The 22731-nt window shown below is 39.8% G+C and overlaps 2 protein-coding genes across 2 annotated transcripts; one reads left to right on the top strand and one right to left on the bottom strand.

Moving 5' to 3' along the window:
* Nucleotides 1-288: 288 nt before the first annotated feature.
* Nucleotides 289-14450, top strand: adam17b (ADAM metallopeptidase domain 17b). Its single transcript, XM_072684589.1, has 19 exons — nucleotides 289-721; nucleotides 1968-2100; nucleotides 2345-2478; nucleotides 2783-2871; nucleotides 3780-3966; nucleotides 5757-5884; nucleotides 6202-6288; nucleotides 6444-6554; nucleotides 7036-7180; nucleotides 7666-7757; nucleotides 7853-8005; nucleotides 8089-8288; nucleotides 8496-8599; nucleotides 8795-8929; nucleotides 9508-9638; nucleotides 10086-10164; nucleotides 10252-10340; nucleotides 10435-10491; nucleotides 11397-14450. The coding sequence occupies exons 1-19, from the start codon at nucleotides 643-645 to the stop codon at nucleotides 11766-11768; spliced, it is 2505 nt and encodes an 834-aa protein (XP_072540690.1). The 5' UTR covers nucleotides 289-642; the 3' UTR covers nucleotides 11769-14450.
* Nucleotides 14451-14634: 184 nt separating this feature from the next.
* cpsf3 (cleavage and polyadenylation specific factor 3) lies at nucleotides 14635-22323 on the bottom strand. Its single transcript, XM_072684602.1, has 18 exons — nucleotides 22143-22323; nucleotides 21162-21225; nucleotides 20980-21077; nucleotides 20740-20868; nucleotides 20465-20642; nucleotides 20263-20352; nucleotides 19855-20005; nucleotides 19003-19178; nucleotides 18495-18653; nucleotides 18035-18181; nucleotides 17774-17926; nucleotides 16692-16800; nucleotides 16496-16594; nucleotides 16143-16237; nucleotides 15947-16034; nucleotides 15793-15859; nucleotides 15569-15665; nucleotides 14635-15104 (listed from the first exon to the last, which is right to left on the bottom strand). The coding sequence occupies exons 1-18, from the start codon at nucleotides 22211-22213 to the stop codon at nucleotides 15003-15005; spliced, it is 2073 nt and encodes a 690-aa protein (XP_072540703.1). The 5' UTR covers nucleotides 22214-22323; the 3' UTR covers nucleotides 14635-15002.
* Between the last annotated feature and the right edge of the window lie 408 nt (nucleotides 22324-22731).

Below are 22731 nucleotides of genomic sequence, written 5' to 3'. Positions count from 1 at the left end.
GCGAGAAATAAAAATAGCACAGCCATGACCAAACTCTCGGGCTGTATTTATCCTCTTATGTAAGCCACATATCAAAGTGGCGAGAATGAGCCACATAAAGGTCAGCAGGGCGCCCGTTAGCTACACTAGACTCAGCTAGCTAGCAGTGGTTTAGCCCGTAGCCGAGCCTACACATCGACCACAAATGGCTGACAGGTTTCTGCCTCATAACTCCACAGTATTTCCGGATGTCTGAGTAGTGTACGAGGCTGCAGTTGACTTGTCATTGGGATCCTGTGCTCCACCTTAAACAGCGCTGTAGTTCCTCTCTGGCGCCTGCTGCTGCGGAAAAGGACTGCTGCGCCGTTTAAGGTGGAGCGGACACTTCCAACAACAAGTCAACCCCAGCCTCGTGGCCAGTGTTTGGGTCTTTGCCCTACAGCAACCTCCTTCTGCTTTGCCCTCCGTGGTCTTTACAGCTCTCTCAACAAGCGAACTGCTCTCCTTTCACTGCAGCCATGGCCGGTTTACTGCCTGCTCCTCTCCCAACCGCCATGTCCAGATGTTGGTCCCGGCCGCGCTGCTAATCCGCCCGACAATGTTCAGCCCCTGCTGCAGCTCTAGCGAAGTGGCTTACAGCGGCACAGATTTGCTTTCAGCGCCATGAAACGCATCGTTTTCCTTCTCCTCTCTTTTCTCCTGACGGAGTGCTCGGAGAGACCTCAGCGGGATGCGGGATATGGTGAGTTTTGGGGATCACACCGTGCAGTTTTCTTCAAGGGTTTCCAAAGACGACTTCAGTTAGCCGACTGCTTTGTGCGGGGCTGACCTCTACGCGGGTGTTTACACTCATTCAGCCCCACTGCTGTAGGAGTGAGTGCTGCAGTGAAGGTTTGACCCTAAACCAGGACTGTAAAGTGGAGCGTATAGGAGTCTTTCATGTGATGTGTAACTTTTTTAGCATGTAATATAGACTTTTTGGGGACGTGGTCACATGTTGCTTTCATTCCTTATAAGGCTGAATGTGCTACTGTAAACAGCTGACTTTGTGTTGAAATAAGTGAAAAAACCCTCTACGGAAAACGTACAAACCTAAATATGACACATGACGTTTTTGTCAGACTTCCTATTTATGTTATGAATCAACATAGTGGAGAAAACATGATGTATTTAATCTGCCATTACTTTTGCACACGACACATTATCCATCCATTCATTCATCCATCCATTCATCTTCTTTATCTTATATAATAAAAATAATCATTGTTATTAATATTAATGTAAGTTTGTTGCAGCAAAAAACAAAAAAAAAATGTACACAAAGCTACATAACTGGAGTCATATTCCTGTAAAATCATGTAATATTACTATTATTACTGTCAGTCCACATGTTTCATTCACTTTCAGGGACGGTTCTGTATCCCCGATCTTGTCCAGAAATGCAAGTGTAAAGCGTGTCCTATAGGGGTGGCAAAGTGTGAATTACACTTCCTGACCATAGGGGACCACAGAAGCAGGAAATGCCAATTCTCGCATAATGCTGCTTTCATGATCATTTATAATTGTACAAATGTGCGTCTGTATTTTCACAAATACAATTTGATAGGGGTTATACATTTATTTTACTATTCTTATTATTATCATTATTATATATTATTTCGGATCATTTCTACTGACACATGTAAAGAACAGCTGACAGCTTCAAGGTTTTTGTGGGTAATATATTTTTATGTATTATTATTCTTTAAATATACAATAATGGCTACAAGATTTTCATTCTGAACTTGTGAATGTGTGGACGATGTGGGTGGACTGAGTCAGGTATCGATACTTTTGAAGATGAGGATGAGTTAGGATGAATTAGCATTAAATTAGACACACAGAGGTCTGTCTGTCTGTCTTCTCTGCACTTTATGCCACTATCTGGCATAAGTGGACAGCAGGTCAGCTCTCTGTGCTGCTTCACCTGCCTTCTTTTATTCTCTCAGATTACCTCAGCACCATGCTGACAAACTTTGATGTGCTGAACTTGTCCAGTCTACAGCAGCACTCTGTCCGTAAAAGAGATGTGGAGACACACACACATGCAGAGAGGCTGCTCAGCTTCACTGCCTTACAGAGGTGAGTGTGTTTCACCCATTCTCATCTTCAGAGTCTTTATGTGTTTGTAGGTAGGTGTGTGTATGTGTTTCTGTGGTGAACACAAATCCAATATCAGCAGTTACAGAAATTTTTTTTACGCTTAATATCACAGTATATGTATCTGCTAGTGTGTTATGAGTGTCTGTCTGTGTGTGTCTGTGTGTGTGTGTGTCTGTCTCTCTGTCCGTTCGTTCGTCATCCGCCGTCTTTTTGTTGTGTGCAGGCACTTTAGGCTTTATCTAGCGACCAACACTGAGCTTTTCACAGATGACTTCAGTGCTCTGGTAGTTGGGGAGGATGGCACACAGGAGGCTTACGAGGTCCACAGAGAGAACTTCTTCACAGGCCACGTCATTGGTAGAGTTCCACTATGGCTGTTGTAAAGGCTAGGATAGTTTATGAGCTTCATTTGCTTCTTGTTTATGAAGATTGCTCTTCACATATAGCTTCCAGTATTCTTAGCATGCACAGTGCACAAATTCCATGACATGAACAAGAAAAGCTTTGTGTATTCTTAAAATAGCTAATAATTAATACAGTAATATTTATATTCTAAATATTACTCATACATGCCAGAATACATTTTGGAATATGCATAGAAACATTGGGTCATATACCATGGGTCATATGCAGTGGAAGTATTAACGCTGTGTATTTGCAGGTGAGGAATACTCGCGTGTGCAGGCTCACATTGATAACAATGACTTTACTGCTCACATCCTGACTGATGAAGCAGAGTACAATATAGAGGTTAGTGACACACAACAACTGCTGTCGTCGCTTTCTTCCTGTTTCTGGCCTGGATCAGACACATCTTAACTGCCTCAGCAAACCTTGTACTGCCTTGTAATTTTTGAGCATAATTTTTGGGGAACAGTTGGTTTTAGGTGCCTTGCTCGAGGGGAACTTCAGTGGTGTCCTGAAGGTTCAGTGGATCAAACCAGTGATCTTCCAGTCACAAGGCAGCTTCTCCAACATTCAGGCCACAGCTACTCATTTTAGCTTAACTAGTAAGAATTCAAGATATAGGCATGACTTTATTATATTTTTTTATAGTTGCTTGTGTTCTTCAGAAAAGACAACTGTAGAGCATAAGATACAAATAAAACTGGGAGTTGGCAGATGTCTATACTGTAAGGCATCAGTTTCTACCCACCTGGAGAGAGCCTTGAACTAGACATTTTAACTACTGCTGAAGCCTGAAAAAGTGGTCCAAAACTGAGAAGGGGTATAGAATTCTTCAGCTGCACCCTGAATAAGGCTGAAGTAGTTATTTTATTAGGTGATCTTTCTCTAGATGTTTTTTTTTTTCATTATACATTATAATCTCTTCCATTAGATTTTCACCAGTGTCCTAGCATAGATAGTAGCCTAGATCTACAAACTGTTTTGTCCCTTTCACAAAGAGACTTTTCCTTTTGAGGGAACAGTTTTGAATTATTTAATACACTTTACTTTAATTAAGACATTAAGCAAGAAAAAAATCATTTGCAACCTTTAGCTTCATGTACATCACAGAGTCTTCCTAGTGGAGTGAGGTGGAGATTTTCCTAAATAATGATTTTACAGTTTTCCAACTGGTTTATGTGCTGTTGGGCCACTATGTACATTGTGTTGTAATTGATTGTGTGTGTGTGTGTGTGTGTGTGTGTGTGTAGCCTATGTGGAGGTTCACTGAGGGTCTGCCGGATGACCGTTTGCTGGTGTACCGCTCAGAGGACATCCGGAACGTGAGTCGGCTGGCCGCTCCTAAAGTTTGTGGTTACGTCAATGCAGAGGCAACTCAGCTCCTACCTGATGGTGTCCGTTCAGCCACAGCACTAGAGAAAGATGAGGAAGAGGAGGGTGAGTCATTTGGAGTATATGAAGTGGGGATTTTAAGAGATCAGTTAGGAAACAAACACCCCTGTCTGGTCTCTGCTATCTGTTTTGAGCTACAAGGGTAATGTAGCGAACAATTAATGGAAGCTTCCATCCCACCCACTGACATCATGCAAACCGCAGACCTGATTCATCACACACTCATTTCAAACCACGTCGAGTTGTTTAGTAATATTAACATTGTTATCTATAAACATGGACCAAAGTGCATTACTTAGCTAACAGCAATACTTAAAAGCCTAACTTTTGTTTGCATATTCTGTTAATAGATCGAATAATAGATGTGGCCTGAAACCACTAATCTTATGGAGGTTAATTAACAAGCAATGTGCGGTATATGTGAGGTATGTTTGCAAGTCGCTTCATGTGAATCTAAATGGAACCTCAAGCAAGTCTGCGTCAAGTCTTACGTCTTCAGATAGGAGTCCAATTCGAGTCTCGAGTCTCTGGGGTGTGATTCCGAGTTGAAGGCAAAGGTCTGAGATGAGTCTCAAGACTTTATCTTAAAATGGTTGTTTAGTCCCATTACTAGTTGCAGGCACTACATTGTACAAAAAAAGTGTTGTGGGGAGAGGGAGGGCCATCCTACCAGTTGTGCTCTCTGGGACTCCTGGCCACTAATGATAGGGCCAACATTTAGACATGCTTAGACATGCCCATGTGCGTTTCTTATTTTCTAGTTCCTGATTTTTTCTCAGATGATATGTACGATTCCACTCCTGACACAGATTACTACTCAGTTGGTGTAAACCTCACACGCATTATTTAGCTCTCTGTTCTATGTGTGTGTGTGTGTGTGTGCATGTGTGTGCACAGTGGGTTCCCATCTTCATTTGATGCTTCATTATTCATGGAGGCTTAATTAGAGCCTGCTGTAAAGGAACAGAGAACTAATGGTGTGTCTGCGTGGTGGGGGCTGCAAGGGGGGGGGTGCAGGTTTAAAGAGGGTTCTGCTTACAGTTCTTCAAGGCTGATGAGCTGATGCACTTCCATCATGCCCTCCACAGCGGGAGTGCAGCAGGAATGCTGCAATTTGGTAGCAGGATATTTGATGATCTGTGGTTTTTCAAATGTGTTTAATCATTAAATCTTGCCTAATGGCAGAAAAGCATGATGTTTTTTCAGAATTAAATGTATGGAGTTTTTTTGTCTGTGCTATTTTGTTAATGTTCTTCTGAGCTCTCAAAGAAATAGGAGGACTTATCAGTCTCATGCTTTGTACAAGCACATTCAGTGTTATTGCTTAAAGCTAGGGTAATGAAGGAGAGGCTGGAGGTAGTGGACTCTAATCGAAAGGCTTGATAATTAGGCGCAATCAGAGTGTCGTTGTCATAGTCCTAGGCAGGGGTTATGTATAATAAAATGTATAATAAAACACTGCACTGCGCTAAATCCAGTTAATCAGCTCTAATTCTACTCTCTTTGTAATGAAATATGCAGTTGGTCAGTGTTCTAAAAATATACAATATGGTCAGAAAAGCATAATTTGATGTAATTTATCACAGTAACAAATAATATTGTAAGATTTCCTAGATGTAGTCTAGACAGGGTCCATTTGTGCCCGTAGTGCCAGACAAGGCCTTTCAAATAGTTCTGAAGAATACACAGGACTACTATTTAATAAAAACGTATCAATGTCATGGCCGTTATCAATATTATTTGATAAATGGTCCCAGCCATAATATTTCTCTACTGAAAATTACTGACTCACACCTTTCTCCCCCCCCCCCTGTCTGTCTGTCTCCTTTTTACAGAGCACCTGCGAGAAAGGAGGCAAGTAGTGGATCACAGTAAGAACACCTGCCCCTTGCTGCTAGTGGCAGACTATCGTTTCTTCAGGCACATGGGCCGCAGAGAGGAGAGCACCACCATCAACTACTTGGTTAGTGGATAGTTTACGATAGTTATTTATTTATTTATTTATTTATTTATTTTTAATAACTTTGGTCACAGAAAGCGTTTTCTGTTAAACCAACCTAAGGTTTGGATTAGTGGAGGGCAATAATATGTTACTTTGAGTATATGGCATTCATTTCTCTGTATTTTATCAATACTTGTAGATCATAAGAAGGATTTTATACCGATTACAGAGAGCCTGCAAAAAAACATTCTTTGTATAGCAACCGTGTCATGGCATACTACCAAACCATTTACCAATATATCATTTTATTAATACTACCAATTATTTTATTCCTCTAGATTGAATTGATTGACCGAGTGGATGACATCTATAGAAACACATCTTGGGACGAAGAGTTTAAGGGCTACGGGGTTCAGATTCAACAGGTATGTATTAATGTGGTGGTGTGTGATGCTCACTGTTAATCCAGGCTTAAACACTTCTTAATCTTAACACTAAACAATCCTAATTTGTGGTTGTGTTGCAAGGATTGTCTGTTGCTTTGAGGAGAAACTTAACCTGTTCCTTCTGTCTTCGTCAGATTATAATAAACAAAGACCCTACCTCAGTGGAGCAAGGGAAAGCCCACTTCAACATGAAGGGAAGTCCAACAAAAGGCAAAGATGTGTGGGATGTGAAAAAGCTGCTGGAGGTGAGAGACAGTTCTCAGAATGAAGCCATAAATGCATAAACATGTACCGTATATAGTGTGTACAACACATACTATTGTGTTCAAAATGCAGCTACTTTAAGGTGCGCCTGACAGAGTTACTGACAGAGGAATGCTTTGGAGCAATCACGCATGAACCTGAGGTCATCATGCACAGTGCTAAGCAATGCTAGAGGGGTGTGAAGTCCAACAGCATCAGCCTGTGAAGGAGTAGGAGTCCTCACACTAATGTTTACACATCCAATGCAAAGGGGAACAAACATCCTATTATTACCCTTGATTTCAGAAGAAATGTTGAATGTGCAGGTGTCTGTAAAGTTTTGGACACATTATGAATGTAAAATATGTACATATAATAAACATATCATGTTAAACATACAGTTTTATTCCATAATCTATATTAGTGTTTGTAAATATTAGATATATTTAGATTAGCTTAAAAAAAAAATCTTTCTTTCTGCAGCAATTCAGCATCGACATTGCTGCCAACGCCTCCAAAGTGTGCCTGGCTCATCTGTTCACATATCAGGACTTTGATGAGGGCACACTGGGACTTGCCTACGTTGCTCCAGCTAAAGATGGTGCCCCTGGAGGCCTCTGTTCTAAGGGTACTTTTTTTTTTTTTTTTTTTTTTTTTTTTTAAACCACATTCTCATGGTGCATACACCATTCAGTGAGAGGGCTTCTGAATAAATGGGTCTATGAGTAGTTTTCACTTTTATTTAATGTAAAATTATTAGTAAATCTTAGTCATTTTATTTGATTGTGATTTTTAATTCAGTGCATGAAATCTCTTAATTTCACCACAGTTCCATTTGAGTGTTGAATGTTTTGTTAAAATTTCTGTCTAAAACTACACTGAATACACAAATGTGATTATAGGAATTATTGTCACAGAAGTGGAGTAAACACTTTTTAAGCTACAAAATAAGCACAAATTTAGTTATTGGTGTTTTGTATTGACTCCATAACACCTGAAATCCATTATGCAATGATGCTAAAACAGAAATGTTGAAATACAGAGCTGTGCTGTTGACCACATTATTAGCTTGTAATGCTACATTACTTTTTTGTCTTTGTGTGTTTTTATAAGAGTGTCCTCAGTCATCAAGTGACCGTCAGCCCATTTACCTGAACACAGGTTTAACCAGCACCAAGAATTATGGGAAAACTATCCTGACTAAAGTGAGTTGATGTGTAATCTGTTTATGCATATACATATATACTATAGAATAAAATATATACAAAAATAAATTAATATCAACCTTATTCTTGACCAGGAAGCTGATTTAGTAACAACTCATGAGCTTGGACACAACTTTGGTGCTGTCCATGACCCAGATGATGTTCCATACTGCGCCCCCAGTGAGGACCAGGGGGGCAAATATGTAATGTACCCCATCGCTGTGAGTGGAGATCACTCCAATAATAAGGTACAGACATTGTAGCATTGTAGACATTGTAGCCTGTTCTCACCACCACTTGGTAATAATTCTACTCCTGTGGTTGTTCACAGCTGTTTTCCAACTGCAGTAAGATCTCCATAGTGAAAAGGCTGAGGCACAAGGGCCCGTCCTGTTTTAAGGAAAGGAACAGTAAAGTGTGCGGGAACTCACGGGTAGAGGAGGGTGAGGAGTGTGACCCCGGGCTACTTCACCTCAGCACCGACCCGTGCTGCACGGCCAACTGCAAACTGCGGCCAGGAAAGCTGTGCAGGTAGAGCGCCCTCTTGTGGCTGCACCACAAAACACCCGCTGAACAACAGAACTCTGTGCTATGCATACAAGCTTAAACCTTTAGAAAGGTGCAACCGTTCAGAGCCTCTGATTCAACCATCAGTATTTTTTAACAATGTGTTGTTTATTATTGTAGCTGTTTGATCATTGAAGGCAGCACACATGAGCCTTTTTCTTTGTCCTGCAGTGACCGGAACAGTGCATGCTGCAAAAACTGCATGTATGAGAAGGAGGGTAAGCAGTGCCAGGAGCAGATTAATGCCACCTGTAAGGGCGAGTCTTACTGCACAGGTGAGACCGAACTGCAGAAATCACATTAAATGGCTGCTGACTGTTTAGAATGTCTCCTATGTCTTCTTAGAGATGTTAATGCAGTAAACTGGTCATATGTTTAATGCCAGAATAGAACACAACCAGTTTCATTTCCAGTTACATTTCTTTTTAAATGACATGTCTTTTGTAAATCTTTTTGTCCTATCTTGACAGGAAATAGCAGTGAATGCCCTCCTCCAGAGAACCTCCTCGATAAGACCACCTGTGTGGACAGTGGTCAGTGTCTGAATGGAGAGTGCATACCCTTCTGCGAGGCTTTTTTGAATCTACAGTCGTGTGCCTGCAATGGTGCGTTCTATTGCATTAACATACAGTTCCGGAAAAAAGTAGAGACCACCCTACATTATCAGTTTCTCTAGATGTACTATTTATAGACAATGTGTTCAGGGAATTTAACATTTGCATTGGATTTTATAAACCATGGACAACATTTCTCCTAAATTCCAAAGAGAAATATTGCTATTTAGAGCATTGATTTGCACAAATGAAAACTGCTCAAAAACAACTGCTTAAATAATGCAAAGAAATTGTATTTAATAATTGTAAATAATATTATAATGCAAAAAAGTCATTATTCAAATTTAAACAACACAGTACTAATATTTGAACTTTAAGAGTATTCAAAAATCACTACACTGAAATAACCTTGACTGCCAATCACAGCTTTCCTGTCTTGGCAGGTTCTCCACTAGTCTTTCACATGGCTTTTGGGTGACTGTATGCCATTCATAGTCTGCAAATTCAGCGAACTCAGCTTTGTTTGATGAAATGGCTGCCATACACGTGCCACACACATTCACTCTGCTGCACTGGATTATTCAACTAATGATCCCACTCTGGGTAAAAATCTTCTCTTTGTGGCACAGAGACGGATAACTCGTGCAAGGTGTGCTGCCGCAACAGAACAGGGGCATGCTCTCCACATCAAGATGAACACGGTAAATTCCTCTATCTCCGGAAAGGCAAACCCTGCACCGTGGGCTTCTGCGATGGAGGCGTGAGTAACTCTGCACCAGTGCACTTTCTATAATCATCTCGCACACATAAGCATGTCCTGACAGCTGAATTTAGATTTTAGAACATTCCCCAACCCTACTCTTGGAGATCTACCTCAACCTGCAGACTTCAGCTTCAATTCTAATCCACCCACTTGATCATCTAATTACTGCCATCAGAAGTCCATGATTAAGTAAATAATGTGCATTAGATTTAGGCCGGAGGTGCAGCTTGATAGATCTCCAGGAGAACAGTTGGAGACCCCTGGCCGAGGAGTTACTGTCATTTTTGTTAGATTTTACATTTACGTTAAATTACTTAGTATAATTAATTGCATATAATATAGAAAATAGGATGATTGCTCCATCCATGAGTTTGTTACAAGAGAGCTTCTGTATTGCACTGACACTCATGCTATATTATGGTTTCACATCCATTCTGCTTGCAGGGCAAATGTATGAAGCAGGTGCAGGATGTCATTGAGAGGTTATGGGATTTCATTGACAAGCTGAACATCAACACTTTTGGTGAGTCCTTTGTGCACCACAGTATACAGATCATTTTAATACTGCACAGTTAGGAGAGCAGAGGTGATGTTCCATTTCTTTCCTTAGGAAAGTTCCTGGCTGACAACATAGTGGGATCAGTGGTGGCCTTTTCACTGCTCTTCTGGATCCCTCTCAGTATTCTGGTTCACTGTGTGGTAGGTCTTATGCACTGCATGTACACATGTCCCTATGTTAATTATATAATTATCAACATTTACAGTATGATTTATTAATGTTATTTATCTGTAGGACAAGAAACTTGACCAGCAGTATGAACTGAACACCCGATCACTCTTTTACCCAAGTGTAAGTATTAGTCATTATGACAGTGGACTGTGTAATTCAGTGTGTCTTATGAACGGCATAGTTTTATGCCTTCTGTGCATTAAAATGTGGATGAAGGAGGTGTTGGAGCAAGGGAGACACATGTTTTCTGTGCCAGGGGTTTAAAGACTGGAGTTGTAAAACAGTGCTGTGATAAACAGCATCATCAGCATTGTCATCACATTGTGCATGTGCGTAATAGTCATATCGAAGGACGTGCAACGTCATGTAAGGCAAATTAAATCATACACTTAATGCTACAACAAATTCCTGTTGTTCTCACTTTCCATGAAATGGGCAACCATAGGCAGATTATATGTGCCCAGTATCATTCATTTTACTCCAATCTTCGATACTATTATCAAATTATTGTTGTTGTTGTTGATAATATTAATAATAATAATAATAATAATAATACTATTATTAATATTATTATTAATATTGTATGTTGAATAATTGATTTATGGTGTGTGTATATATATATATATAAAAGGGTTATTTGAGGGCAATTCAAATAACGCAACAAAGATGTGACTGAAGTGTAGACTTTCAGTTTTTCATTTAAGGAGGTTTAGAACAAATGTTATATAATTCCTTGCTATTGATTTACATAGTCCCTCAGTTACATGCAGATAAGGAAACACCCCTAAAATAACCTTTGTTATTTTATTGACAAATTAAGTAGTAGTCTGGAGTTAATTCCAAGAGTTGAATGCGCCGTTCATGAGAACTCCTAAAATGCTGTCCAAAGAGATGCCAATCCATAAAAGTAAAGTCTACACTTTAATCACATCTTGCCTTATTTCCAGAGCCAAAATACACAGATTGTGTCACTGTCCAAACACTTCTGAACCTAATGGCATGTGTATGTGATTCTGTGTTGTTAGAATGCAGAGTTGCTAAGCAGTCTGGAGTCGGCCTCGGTGCGTATCTTCAAACCTCTCTCTGCGTCGGCTCTTCCCGCTGTATCGCGCTTCCAGCCCTCTGGCCCGCTACAGACCAGCACCCCTCCGGTTCAACTGCCTGCCACCAGCCTGACCCCTACTGCCCCAGTCCTGCCGCCCAGCGTGGAGCCGCCTCGCATGGCTACCATCCAGGAGGACCCCAGCTATGACTCTCATTTAGACGAACAAGCACTTGCTGAGGAATTTCCCAGTCCCAGCTCAGCCGCCCGCTCCTTCGAGGACCTGACCAGCCCAGAAAAGGCTCTGTCCTTCAGAATGACGAGACACAGGGGCAGCAAGGAGACAGAGTGCTGAATTTGTCCAAGACAAATTTGGTTTGGCCAAAAAATACACACTATTCCCTCCTTATCCTAAATGTAGTCTGTTCAGCAAAGACCTGCTTGGTGTACAAAGTTTGCTTCTTACAATTTTGCACTGGAGCTATGAGGCTTATATACTGCACCAGTTAGCACTGTGGAAACTGCAGGCCTAAACAATCACTAATATCTCAAACCATGTCAAGTTGTGAAGTAATCTCAAATGAATCTAACTTGTGTGGTTTCGGACATTGTATGACACTCTGCTAGCTTTTAAAATGGACAAATAGAAAGACTGGGTGAGAGTGACTGTATGAATGCTGGAAGAGAAACAGGACCAGCAGTGCTTGCATAAGTAAAGTGTGTGGGCTGGTAGTTATGTAAGGCGGTTACAGTCTATAGTATTCAGAAGGCAGTATGCTTCAGTAGCCCTGAAATTCCATATGAACATAGAGTTTAATGCTCATGTTTATGTAATTCTCAATTCAATACAATTTTTTGGGTGGGATGGATAGGGTAGACATGGAGCTATATGCTGACTCTGAATCTAGGGATATGCACTATGCACACTAGATCATACCAGATCTATGTACGTATGAACCATGCTTATTGTTAAAGTTTACAGATGAGTTTAAGTGAGGTCTGGACAGGCATCCAGCACAGGGAGGCATGTACTGTGGACTGCATTTGGTTCAGTTGTACTTATTGTACTACCTTTGTGCACATGATTACTAATGCAGTATTGTGCGTCTTTAAGTATATAAATCTGTTGGGTCACACTTTACTTGATGCCCTATAGCTTACATATGGAAGCTCAAATTGTTAGCCAAGTGTCTTGATTATCAGCAGAGTTTGTGTTAGAGTTAGGTTTAGGATTTAAGTTCAGATTAAAGTTGGGGGTTAACCCCTTGGCAGCCGTTTCTGCCGTACCATGAAGCATACATTTTTTACACAGAAAGTACAGAATGTAGGTGTGGATGCAGCCCATGCGCTTCCTGGACATGGAGAGTATTCCTGCTCTTAACCCACCTTTGGCTGGTTTCACAAAATTCCTAAGATGATAAATTCAGAAGAAAATAAATGCCAAGCAGTTTCTAAGATTGGGACTCATTCACCAACTGTTCTTAAGAAACACTTTTTACAAAGATTCAGCATTCAGCAATGTTTCCTTATTCGGGGTTTGTTCAGTTTTTTTTTATGACAATAGGAAAATATTGGTGAATGAGTGGTGAATTTCTGAAGTTCTCCAATATTCCCAGTTTTTACGTTTTTTTTTTTTTTTTTGTGGTTTATTTAGTAAAGCCATTTTTTAACGAGGCCTTTTAAGCTGCACTTTATAGCTCAAAATGAATAACACAACACACATAAAAATTTTACATTATTCAGTTAAATCTGTACAAAATGGAGGGAGAATGGAATCATCAAGTGTTTAGAAACGTTTAGTAAACAGGAACTAAAAGTGATTGTGGAGGAAACAGGAAGAAAATCCTCCCTGCAAAATTACTGGTGTTGCATTGGAAAGCCATTATTTTCCTAAAGTAGACAATCTTGAATCTTAGACAATAATTCTAGTTATTCTGCGGACAAGTGGATCGTTTAGAGGCATACGTTCTGAAAAGTCTAACACTAATGTTAGACTATCTTAAGGTCAATAAAATATTTAAGAACATTTTGTTCCTAAAAGTTCTGAAAATGTTCAGAAACAGATGTTTAAAGTTTTTTTTTTCTTAAGTATAAGGTTAAGAAAATAAGCACATCTACAGTGTTTTATCTTTCTTAAGAGACTTTTGTGAATCTTGTCCCTGATTCAACTAATCAACTTTTTATTGTGACCTTCGTTTGCAGCACAGACAACACTTTGCTGTGCAGTGCAGCTTCCTGGAGAGATTATGGTATTAGCGGGATGTATAACAGTATTTTTCCAGATTCAGTGGTGTACTTCTGGAAATACGCAGGTATTTGGGCTCTTTATGTTCAACAGTAATTGTAAATTCACCAGCATTCTCTGTGTCTCGTTTGTGTAGTTTCTTTCCTGGTGCTTTTATTTGCAAGACAATCTTATACATTTCTTTATTCATTTTGGTTTAATAACTTCTAGTAGTTCTTTCATGTGTATACAATGTAACTGTTGAGAGGTAAAAGGCCTGTGGGGATAGATATCTGGCCTTTTGACAGAATTTGAAAATACCACTATCAGCAAATATCAAAATATGCAGTTTTGGTTATTTGCGATATTCAGGAACAGTTTTGATCCACGTTTTTGAACAATGTACTGAAAAGGATCAGCATCCAAAGTGCCTTTTTAAATATACAGTGTTTTCTTTATGCTGCTTGTTTCTCTAAACATATTCAACATACCATACTCCAGGTGTAGAATCAACATAGACATATACTCACATAACCCAAATCTTTGTCATGTACTTGAATGTGATGGATATACATTGACATCATGCTGTTCTCTGTTATAATTCAAGTTAACCCATTTCCTAAACCATTTCTGGTTCTAAAACACTTTTCTTAGTCTGTGTGCATTTCTATATGAGCATTTATTAATGAACAAATAACATTTGGGTCACTGGAATATTAAGATTGTACACAACAATGTAGACATTTGAATGAATTGGTACCTGTTCAGCTGGGATTGTATTTTTTTCTTACAATAAATCTGATATACATTTAACCTACAGAACCCAAGGTTTCCTTTTAGTTATAAATTCCTTTGTAGAAAGCATTATTAATTATCTGGGATCTGTTTAGGTTAGCAGGTTTTGTGGTGTACCAACATGGTTCTATTTTAGGGTTGTTATTGTTCATTTTGATGATAATGTAGTTATGTGAGCAAAGAAATGACTTATGGGAATATGTACAAAGTGTAAAGGTTTAATATGCAATATGTGTATACGACACTGAAGGGCAGTGTAGTGTACAGAAGAGGTTTCTTTTTTTAATTAGGTCAACTGATCCATAGAAATCACATCTCTTTACTTGAAACATATAAAAAATAAGAAAAGCAAAAGTTGACAGTTTTACACTGTTATAAGCATTAAAGTCGAATCTGCATGTTTATAGCATTGGTTTGAGTTCTTTCAAAGAGGAGGTTGGTTTTCTGCTTCTTTCAGGCTCATGTTGCGTCAGTAGTGACTCAGTAGTGGCCGAGCATCTGTCTGGACAGGGGTGGGCAAGTTGAGGCCGCTGGGCAGACGAACATCATCGAGTGGAAAGGTGTTTTTATTCACATCACAGGATTTATGGCGTCATAGAGCCTCTGCACAGCCAGCTCCACCATCTCTTTCAGAGACTCATCATCTGCGCTGCCCTCCTCATACTCCACCGTCTGTACACATACAAACAGTGGGACTTGTAAAGGCGACATACATTGGCATAGCACAAAATGTTTCTCCCCAACCCATCAAAAATGCTTCTCTGCTTAAATTAAATGCTGTTGTGCATGAAATATAGGCTGCTGCAAATCAGGGTAAATAAGAGTGCCTATAACTCTTTACTTTTTATTTTCCTTTTAAACTTAAAGAGCAGCACAGTGTGTACATTACCCTCTTTATTTATGTACACTGTCCTTTTTTAGCACCCACCAAACACAGCACCATGACATTCTACACAAGCTACCCAGTGTGGACACAGTGATGTGATGTAACTAGTTCTAATTATTTACAGTACAAGTGAGTTTGTGGTAGTCTGACAAGGGAGACTTCTTGGGTCTGGGCATGGATCTTACAGCACATGCACACATACACACCCAGAGGCTCTTACACACACACATACACACCCAGAGCCACTCACCCTAGTCTCCAGGTTGATATAGGCTGTTTTGCCATCCACTGTTACAGACACATTATTTTTGTCTTTGAAGTCTACACACTCCTCACCAAACATGTCTCTGCAGAGTATAGGGCAAATTGTGTGGAATCATTATTGTAAACATATAGATACATATGAATCAACAGATTACATCAGTCTGTATCAAGAAGAAATAGCTGTAAAGGATTTTATGAAGGCATCCTTACTGGAACATGATCTGTAGTCTGCTGTGGAACACATCTGGATCCACCTTCTCATCACTGAGCTTTATGGCTAGAATGAGAAAATGACCAGATGAAATGAACAGATTTCAGACAGATAGAGACTATGGGCACATTACGGCCATGTCTTAATACTTACCTTTCTGAGCTTTTGGATTAGACTGCACCTCTAACACCACTGTGGTGACTGCATCAGCATACATATCATTCAGGGGATTGGAAACCCACTGTCATAACAGAGACATCCAAAGTTTTACTTCATCATCCTTAACTGCATTAGCATAACTGTATCTATCTACTGAGCATCTGACTGAAATCTGTGAGCCGGCTCCCACCTCCAGCAAGACCATGTTGCCATCATGAACCAAGGTGATGCTGTCAAAGATCCTCAGTGTGGTTTTCTCTGTTGCCTTCACCTCCTCTACGTTCCCTGAAAAACATTGAACAACATACTGTAGCAGTTGCTGGGAGCTAATCGGAGATCAAACTGCAGACTGGAGACCCAAATCACAGGGTCTGTGACCTAAAGCATTTTCATAATCAGCGTTGTTTGCATAGCATGTTTTTACAACAGGCACCATCACAAGAGCAGCTTTACAAAAGCCAGATCCATATCACTAAAAAAAGCAAGACAATGACAACAGTGACCAAACCACACTTTCCAAACCATCAAAACCACAGCTCTCACCTGCCAAGTAGCATAACTGGTTGTGCAGAAGATTGAAGGGTCCAGAGAAAGGAACAGCCTGCGTCTGTTTCACGGTGCACATGGCCAGATCTGTATAATCTAAACAGTGAAAAGGAAATGTAAGAACACAAACACTGGATTGGAAACAGAGTGGACAAATCTAAAATACATCCTGCTGAAAAGTACGGCAACTCACTGGAGAGGTCAGAAGGAGTGAGGATGTGGTAACTAAAGTTACGTTTCACCAGAATTCCTGAGACCCTTTCGCCCTGCAAACACTTTTTATCTGCTAGAGAGCCCATCACCTGGAACAACACAACACAAACAGCAAGGAACTGATCAGTTAACATAATAAAAACATATACTTTTTACTTACATGGGCATAAACTCAAGATGCTGAAAGACAACAGGATTTTCCACTGCATTATACTTCCTCCTTAATAAATATAAATTAGCCCAGAAAGTCTAATAATATAGACCTTGGGATGAGAAGTAGAATGACAACCCTAAGCTTTTCTAGTATTCATGCCCATACCAGATTGGGAGCCTGATGAAAAAAAACACCACCTGAACTAAAACACTAGCATACACACATGATTCCCTTCGTACAACTAGTCATAGCTTTAAAATGTACAGCTTAGCTTAGCTTACTTGGAAAGTATAAATTGAGCTTAAGCCATCCCTAAAGGACAAGCTTTTCTTGTACATTTTACAAGATGAGACATACAGAACCATCATCAAAAAGCATGTGGACTACATGGTCTGTGGTAGAGTAATATTACTGGATTTTACAGGTTATCCTGCCCGCTTCACCAAAGTGAAGAGAGCTCAGAGTAGCAACGGTAGATCAACATGATTCTGAAGCTGATATTTTAAGATAAAATTTTACATAATGCTGCTTCAGCTCAAACATACCTTTGACTGAAGAATTTATAATGATGTTTTTCAACGTAAGTAAATGCTTACTGATGGAATTTAACAACTGCCCACTGGCCTCTACTATACATGAAAAATGTCAAATGTAATAGTCAACAACAAATGGGAGAAAACAAAGAAATGGGTGAAATCTATTCCCCATAGTATCTGACTGCCTACTACAGGTGTGGCTGATGTTGTTAAGTAAAAAACACAATTGCAAGTAAGGAAATGGATCAACACAGCAGGGTTCAAGGTCCTGCAATATTTAGTACATTTGCTTACTCAAACACTAAACTGACACTGTTGGACTACAACTGAACACGCCTGATATTTAAAATAGAAAGGAAGCAAAGTTCTCACCTTGGCCAGCTTCTCTCCCCTAAAGTTGAGGGTAACTGCCTCAGTGTTGCGGGGATTGTGCACCTCTATGTGAACCTCGTCATTGTCTTCATACTCTCTAATAAGTGCCGCTTTCAGACGGGCCATCTCATTCTGCTCTCCGTGCACCAGGATCTAAACACAAGGTAAAGGTTCAGAAACACGTCTCTCTGTGATATCCAGCTGAGATTTGGAGTGGTAAAGAAAAAAGGTACAAAACACTTCTCAAATAAAACAGCTCACCACATGAGGTGGTTTGAGCGCTCGGATGAACTCGCTGGTCTGCTGGTAGTCCGTGTGAGCTGAGAAGGAGATGTAGTCCACAGACATCTTTAGCTGCAGCTTCTGGCCTGACATGGTGGTGATCTCCTCCGGCTCAGACATGATGTGCTACACAAATGCCAGACAACAGGAGCACAATGAAGGGAAACTGTTGTTTATCTGCCTGCCTTCTTTCATCTCATGAAGACTGAAGCCAGACGCTACTGTTCTAGTGGAACTTCAGCAGTTAAAAATAATTTTTAAAAATAAAGTTAAAAATAAAGTTTTTGTTCTATTATTAGAAAACAAACTTTAGTAAGCTGGCAGTTTGAATAAAACACTCATTACTATTTTGGCACTGTACCAACAGTATAACTCAACCAGGAACATCAGTCAGAGCAGCCAGGTCAGGGTAATCTGAGGCTGTGTGTTGTTTCTATACCTTAGCAAGCGTTCCTTCCACACAGTAGCCAGCGATGATAACGCCATTTCTCTTGTCAGTGCACCAACTTTCAAAAAGCTCTCGGGAGAGACCACTTTGCATCATACCAGGAGATGCCATCACCACACTGGGGCCGATGTCATCAAAATGGTCCATGCTCTGGAGAAGACGACAATGTGGGGATGAGTAACTAGTCTGACCTCTGCACAGTTACTGAGGCAGTGGCACATTGGCACAAGCCATGCACAGCAAACAAAGCACCAAAAGGATAACATGTAATGTAATCGAGACACTTATAAAGACTCATTATTTATATATATATATATAAAAAGAATGTTTTTTAGCTATATATCAGAAATATTAAACTTGCCCAGCTAAAATGCTAAAGAATTATGAAGAATTTAAAAGTTGCTTCTAAAGCACTATACACCTGTTAGCACTAAAATATACAGTCAGCTACCTAAATACAGCAAATACAAAACTCAGATCAGGTGGTTAAAGTGCTCACCTTGAGATTGCTGATGTGCTTAAAGACAAAGGGGTTGTTAATATTAATGGCTTTACGGATCTTGTCATTCATGGCATTGACATACGTCTGGTAAACAGCCATGCACTTCTTGGCCAAGGACGAAGCATAGTAGATTGGAATATCATGAAGCTCAGGATGATTCTGCCAGTATTCATCTGAAACAGATGAAAGACAGAAGTACAGTCAGTAGTCCAAAAATATTCCAATGACTTATAAAATATTAGAGTATTCAGCTAATCGCATCTCAGGAAGTCAGTGAAAAAATATACTGTTTTGGCAAAAGAAAGGTCTGACGTGTTCCTTGGAAGACTCATGTGTACAGCTCTCCAAGTCAGTCCATAGTATTTCTATAGGGTTGAGATCTGTGCTCTGACTTGGTCGCTCCAAAAGCCAGATTTTGTTTTTCATTCAAGCCATTCTGTTGTGGACTTGTTTCAGTGTTATGTATCATTGTCCTGTTGCATCACCCAACTTCTACAGAGTTTCAGCTGATATACAGTATTCTGTAAAATTTTTGATACACTTGGGAATTCATCTTCCACTCAATTACTGTAAGCTGGCCAGGCCCTAATGCAGCAAAGCAGATCCAAATCATGCTGTTCCCTTCACCATACTTGACAGTTGGGGTGATATTTTCATTGTGCTGTGCAGTGCCTTTTTACGACAGATGTAGCGCTGCATGTTCTTTTCAAATAGTTTTATCTAGTTTCATCTGTCACATACTTTGCAACTTTTTCTTGCCACTGTATATTGTGTGTACATTCAGTGTTCAGCTGGATTATAGCTCTTAATTACTTCCAGTTAACTGCATCCCTATTGTTGAATTCTTACCCAAGATAAGCAGGAGCTCCTGTGCTCGGCCCAGAGCGAAGACAGGAATTAGACAACGCCCTTCCCGATTCACAATGTCATGCACCGTGTTACAAAAGCGCGCTTCTCTTTCCTCCCTCTTCTCATGGATGTGTGTGCCATATGTGGACTCCTGCACATAGGACAAATAGGGGTAGACAGCATCTTACATTTAGAAACTTTTGCTTTGTAGATGGCTGGTTTCTACAGTTTGCACATTCACACAAGTGTGACTCTGGTGACTTATCTACTCAATGAACAAGCTTAAATGTATTGTGTTAAAAAAACAAAAAAAAACATAGGAGGTCTAATCATATACCCAATATGGAATACAGTACATTCTGTAGTCCTTACACTATAAAGATACATTATAAAGGCACTCTTACTCACAGTGATAAGGATGTCTGGTTTAACGCTAGGAATCTCTGCTGCCATTAGATGTCTGTCTTCTTGACGAGAGAAATCTCCAGTGTACAGAAGCTTTTACATAAACAAAAAAACACAAAAAACCCCAAAACAAGTCAGAAAGTTTTGTCGCACCTATGACCTGTGAAAGGGTTAGTGTATACTTTAATGGATAGGCCTCACCCACCTTCACACCAGCGATCTCAATCATGAACATGGCTGCCCCCAAAACATGCCCAGCATGGTAGCACCAGAACTTAATGCCAGCCACTTCTTTCACCTCATGGAAGTTGATGGTCTCAATTTTGTCCATGCTCTCTTCTAGGTCTGTCTCCGTATACAGCATGTCATCGGCTGAGATATTACTTCAGACAGACACACATAATATTTAACATCACTTCCACAAAGCTTTACTCATTTAACAGGTTTACTGGGGAAAAAAAGAAGGCAGTAACTGTGTACCTGACTTTGACATAGTCTGAGAGTAGCCAGCGGTAGATGGCTTTGGTGGCATGGGTCATAAAGGTCCTTCCTTTAAAGCTTGTTTTCTGCAGAAACCATGGCAGTGCCCCACAGTGGTCCAAGTGAAAACTAGCAAGAAAGAAACCATGTTTTTTTTTTTTTTAACATTTTACTCAGATATTTAAAAATGTTCTATAAAAAAAAAGGAAAAAAAAGAAAGGAAAAAAGAACAGCACTTACTGGCTGATCAAAAGTAGATCGATTTCGGCAGGGTCGATCAGATCAATGTAAGGCAGCGCATCCATTCCTTCTAGGCCAGGATGGATGCCACAGTCAAGCTGTGAGCAGATTAAGTGTAAATTATCACCAAAATAAATTCAGAAGAATAAAATCAGTGAAGAGAAACACCATAAAATACCTACCATAATTTTGCGTCCCTTGAATTCCAAGATGATACATGATCTGCCCACCTCTTGACCAGCACCTCTGCCAAATAGAAGAAAGAAAATACTTTGGTTAGCTATCCAAGAGCAGAATATAAACCATGCCTAAGGAGCTAAATGCACATTTGCTGTTGAAGATTTGCACAGCTAAATAAGAACTACCACAACAAACCTCACACTTTTGTGTTAATAATCGGTTGTGTTAAAAATGAGCAATATTTACAAATGGACAATTAAGATCATCATTCAGTAAAATGTGTTATTTTAGTAAGTAAATAATTGGCTTATATTTAAAGTATAATTAACCATTTTCAAATTAGGACTATTACAGGCAACTTGCTTTTTTGTGATCCCTTAGGTCTAAAATATTTTTTCCAGAAAGAGAGATATAAGCATCAACAAAGCTGCTGGTGTGCCATCACCTACAGCAGTAAAAAGCTCATTTCCATGAGGTTCAAAAGCTCATTGTTGAACCATCTTCAACAGTCCCAGCTCTGATTGGACCATCTTTTCCTGTGTCAACTCTGACTGGGCCATCCTTTACACTGTCAGTTTTAACTGGCATGACTTGATAATGATTTCACAAGCATAGATCCATCCAACCTGTACCACAACGTAAATCGCCATTGTCAGGTAATAACCTTGTATCTCCATGTTTTTACTTTTTGATATAACGTGCATCTGGAAGTTGTTCTTCATATTATGTCAAACTTTTATGATGAATGGACCAATAGAAATGCTAAAAGGTGCTTGAATACAACTTTTATTGAAAGTTATGGAGTTGTTTTTAATTTCTTCTGTTGTAAAGTTGTTATTTCGGAGATACGAGTTTTCTGTGCAACTGAGATGATATATAGCTACGTACATACGAAGTGATCGGCCTACAGTGTGCAGTTCCTCTGGCTAACAGGCTAACTAACTGACTAGCTAACTGAGCTACAGCAGTCTGAATGAACTCACAGCGGTCTTATGAGGAGCTGGTCACTTTCCTCAGCGGGAACCGGCGCGTCTGATTTCCGCTTTGCAGCCATTATTGGAGAGATTTAGGGAATGTTTGTCAAATGTATCATTACTCCATGAAGATCTGAACGTTTAGCTGATGTTAACAAGACAAAAGCGTGCGCTCTCAGCTCAGAGCGTAAAAAACCTCCAACAAGCAACAACATCCGGTGTGAGGCGGTCGATTTCAAAATAAAGGTCGACATTTCACAGTAAATGTTCATCAAACTTACTTTAACATTAAAGAGCAGAGCAGATACATGGTTTAATGTAAAGCAATCTGTGTAACAGATAAAAAAAAAACGATAATAAAGTCATAGTGCTGCAAATAGGTGTTTACATTAGCGCTTGGTAGCAGCTGGTATCTGCTTGATTGGCGGATTACAGAAAAAGCAGTCATATTTAATCGTTTCAGCTTTGATTCAGTTTGATTTTAATTCTAATTTATTGTTATTATACCAATACAGGGTTGTACAGTAAATACAATAATTTATTCGAGCCTGAGAAATAACAGCAGGTCATAAAGCAGAGGCTGGATTGGACCCCCAGT

Source organism: Salminus brasiliensis, chromosome 1 (genome assembly GCF_030463535.1).
Source record: "Salminus brasiliensis chromosome 1, fSalBra1.hap2, whole genome shotgun sequence".
Taxonomy (NCBI): domain Eukaryota; kingdom Metazoa; phylum Chordata; class Actinopteri; order Characiformes; family Bryconidae; genus Salminus; species Salminus brasiliensis.
The sequence above is the reverse complement of the archived record's forward strand: the minus strand, read 5'-3'. Positions and strand labels throughout refer to the sequence as shown.

Coding starts and splice junctions, on each gene's coding strand:
- cpsf3 (XM_072684602.1), bottom strand. CDS start 22,213: ATGGCTGCAAAGCGGAAATCAGACGCGCCGGTTCCCGCTGAGGAAAGT. Junction 16,238..16,495: donor CCAGTTATGCTACTTGGCAG/GTGAGAGCTGTG, acceptor AATGTTTTTCAG/GGAACGTAGAGGAGGTGAAG. Junction 15,860..15,946: donor TAATCCAAAAGCTCAGAAAG/GTAAGTATTAAG, acceptor TTCTCATTCTAG/CCATAAAGCTCAGTGATGAG.
- adam17b (XM_072684589.1), top strand. CDS start 643: ATGAAACGCATCGTTTTCCTTCTCCTCTCTTTTCTCCTGACGGAGTGC. Junction 3,967..5,756: donor GAAAGATGAGGAAGAGGAGG/GTGAGTCATTTG, acceptor TCCTTTTTACAG/AGCACCTGCGAGAAAGGAGG. Junction 10,341..10,434: donor GTATTCTGGTTCACTGTGTG/GTAGGTCTTATG, acceptor ATTTATCTGTAG/GACAAGAAACTTGACCAGCA.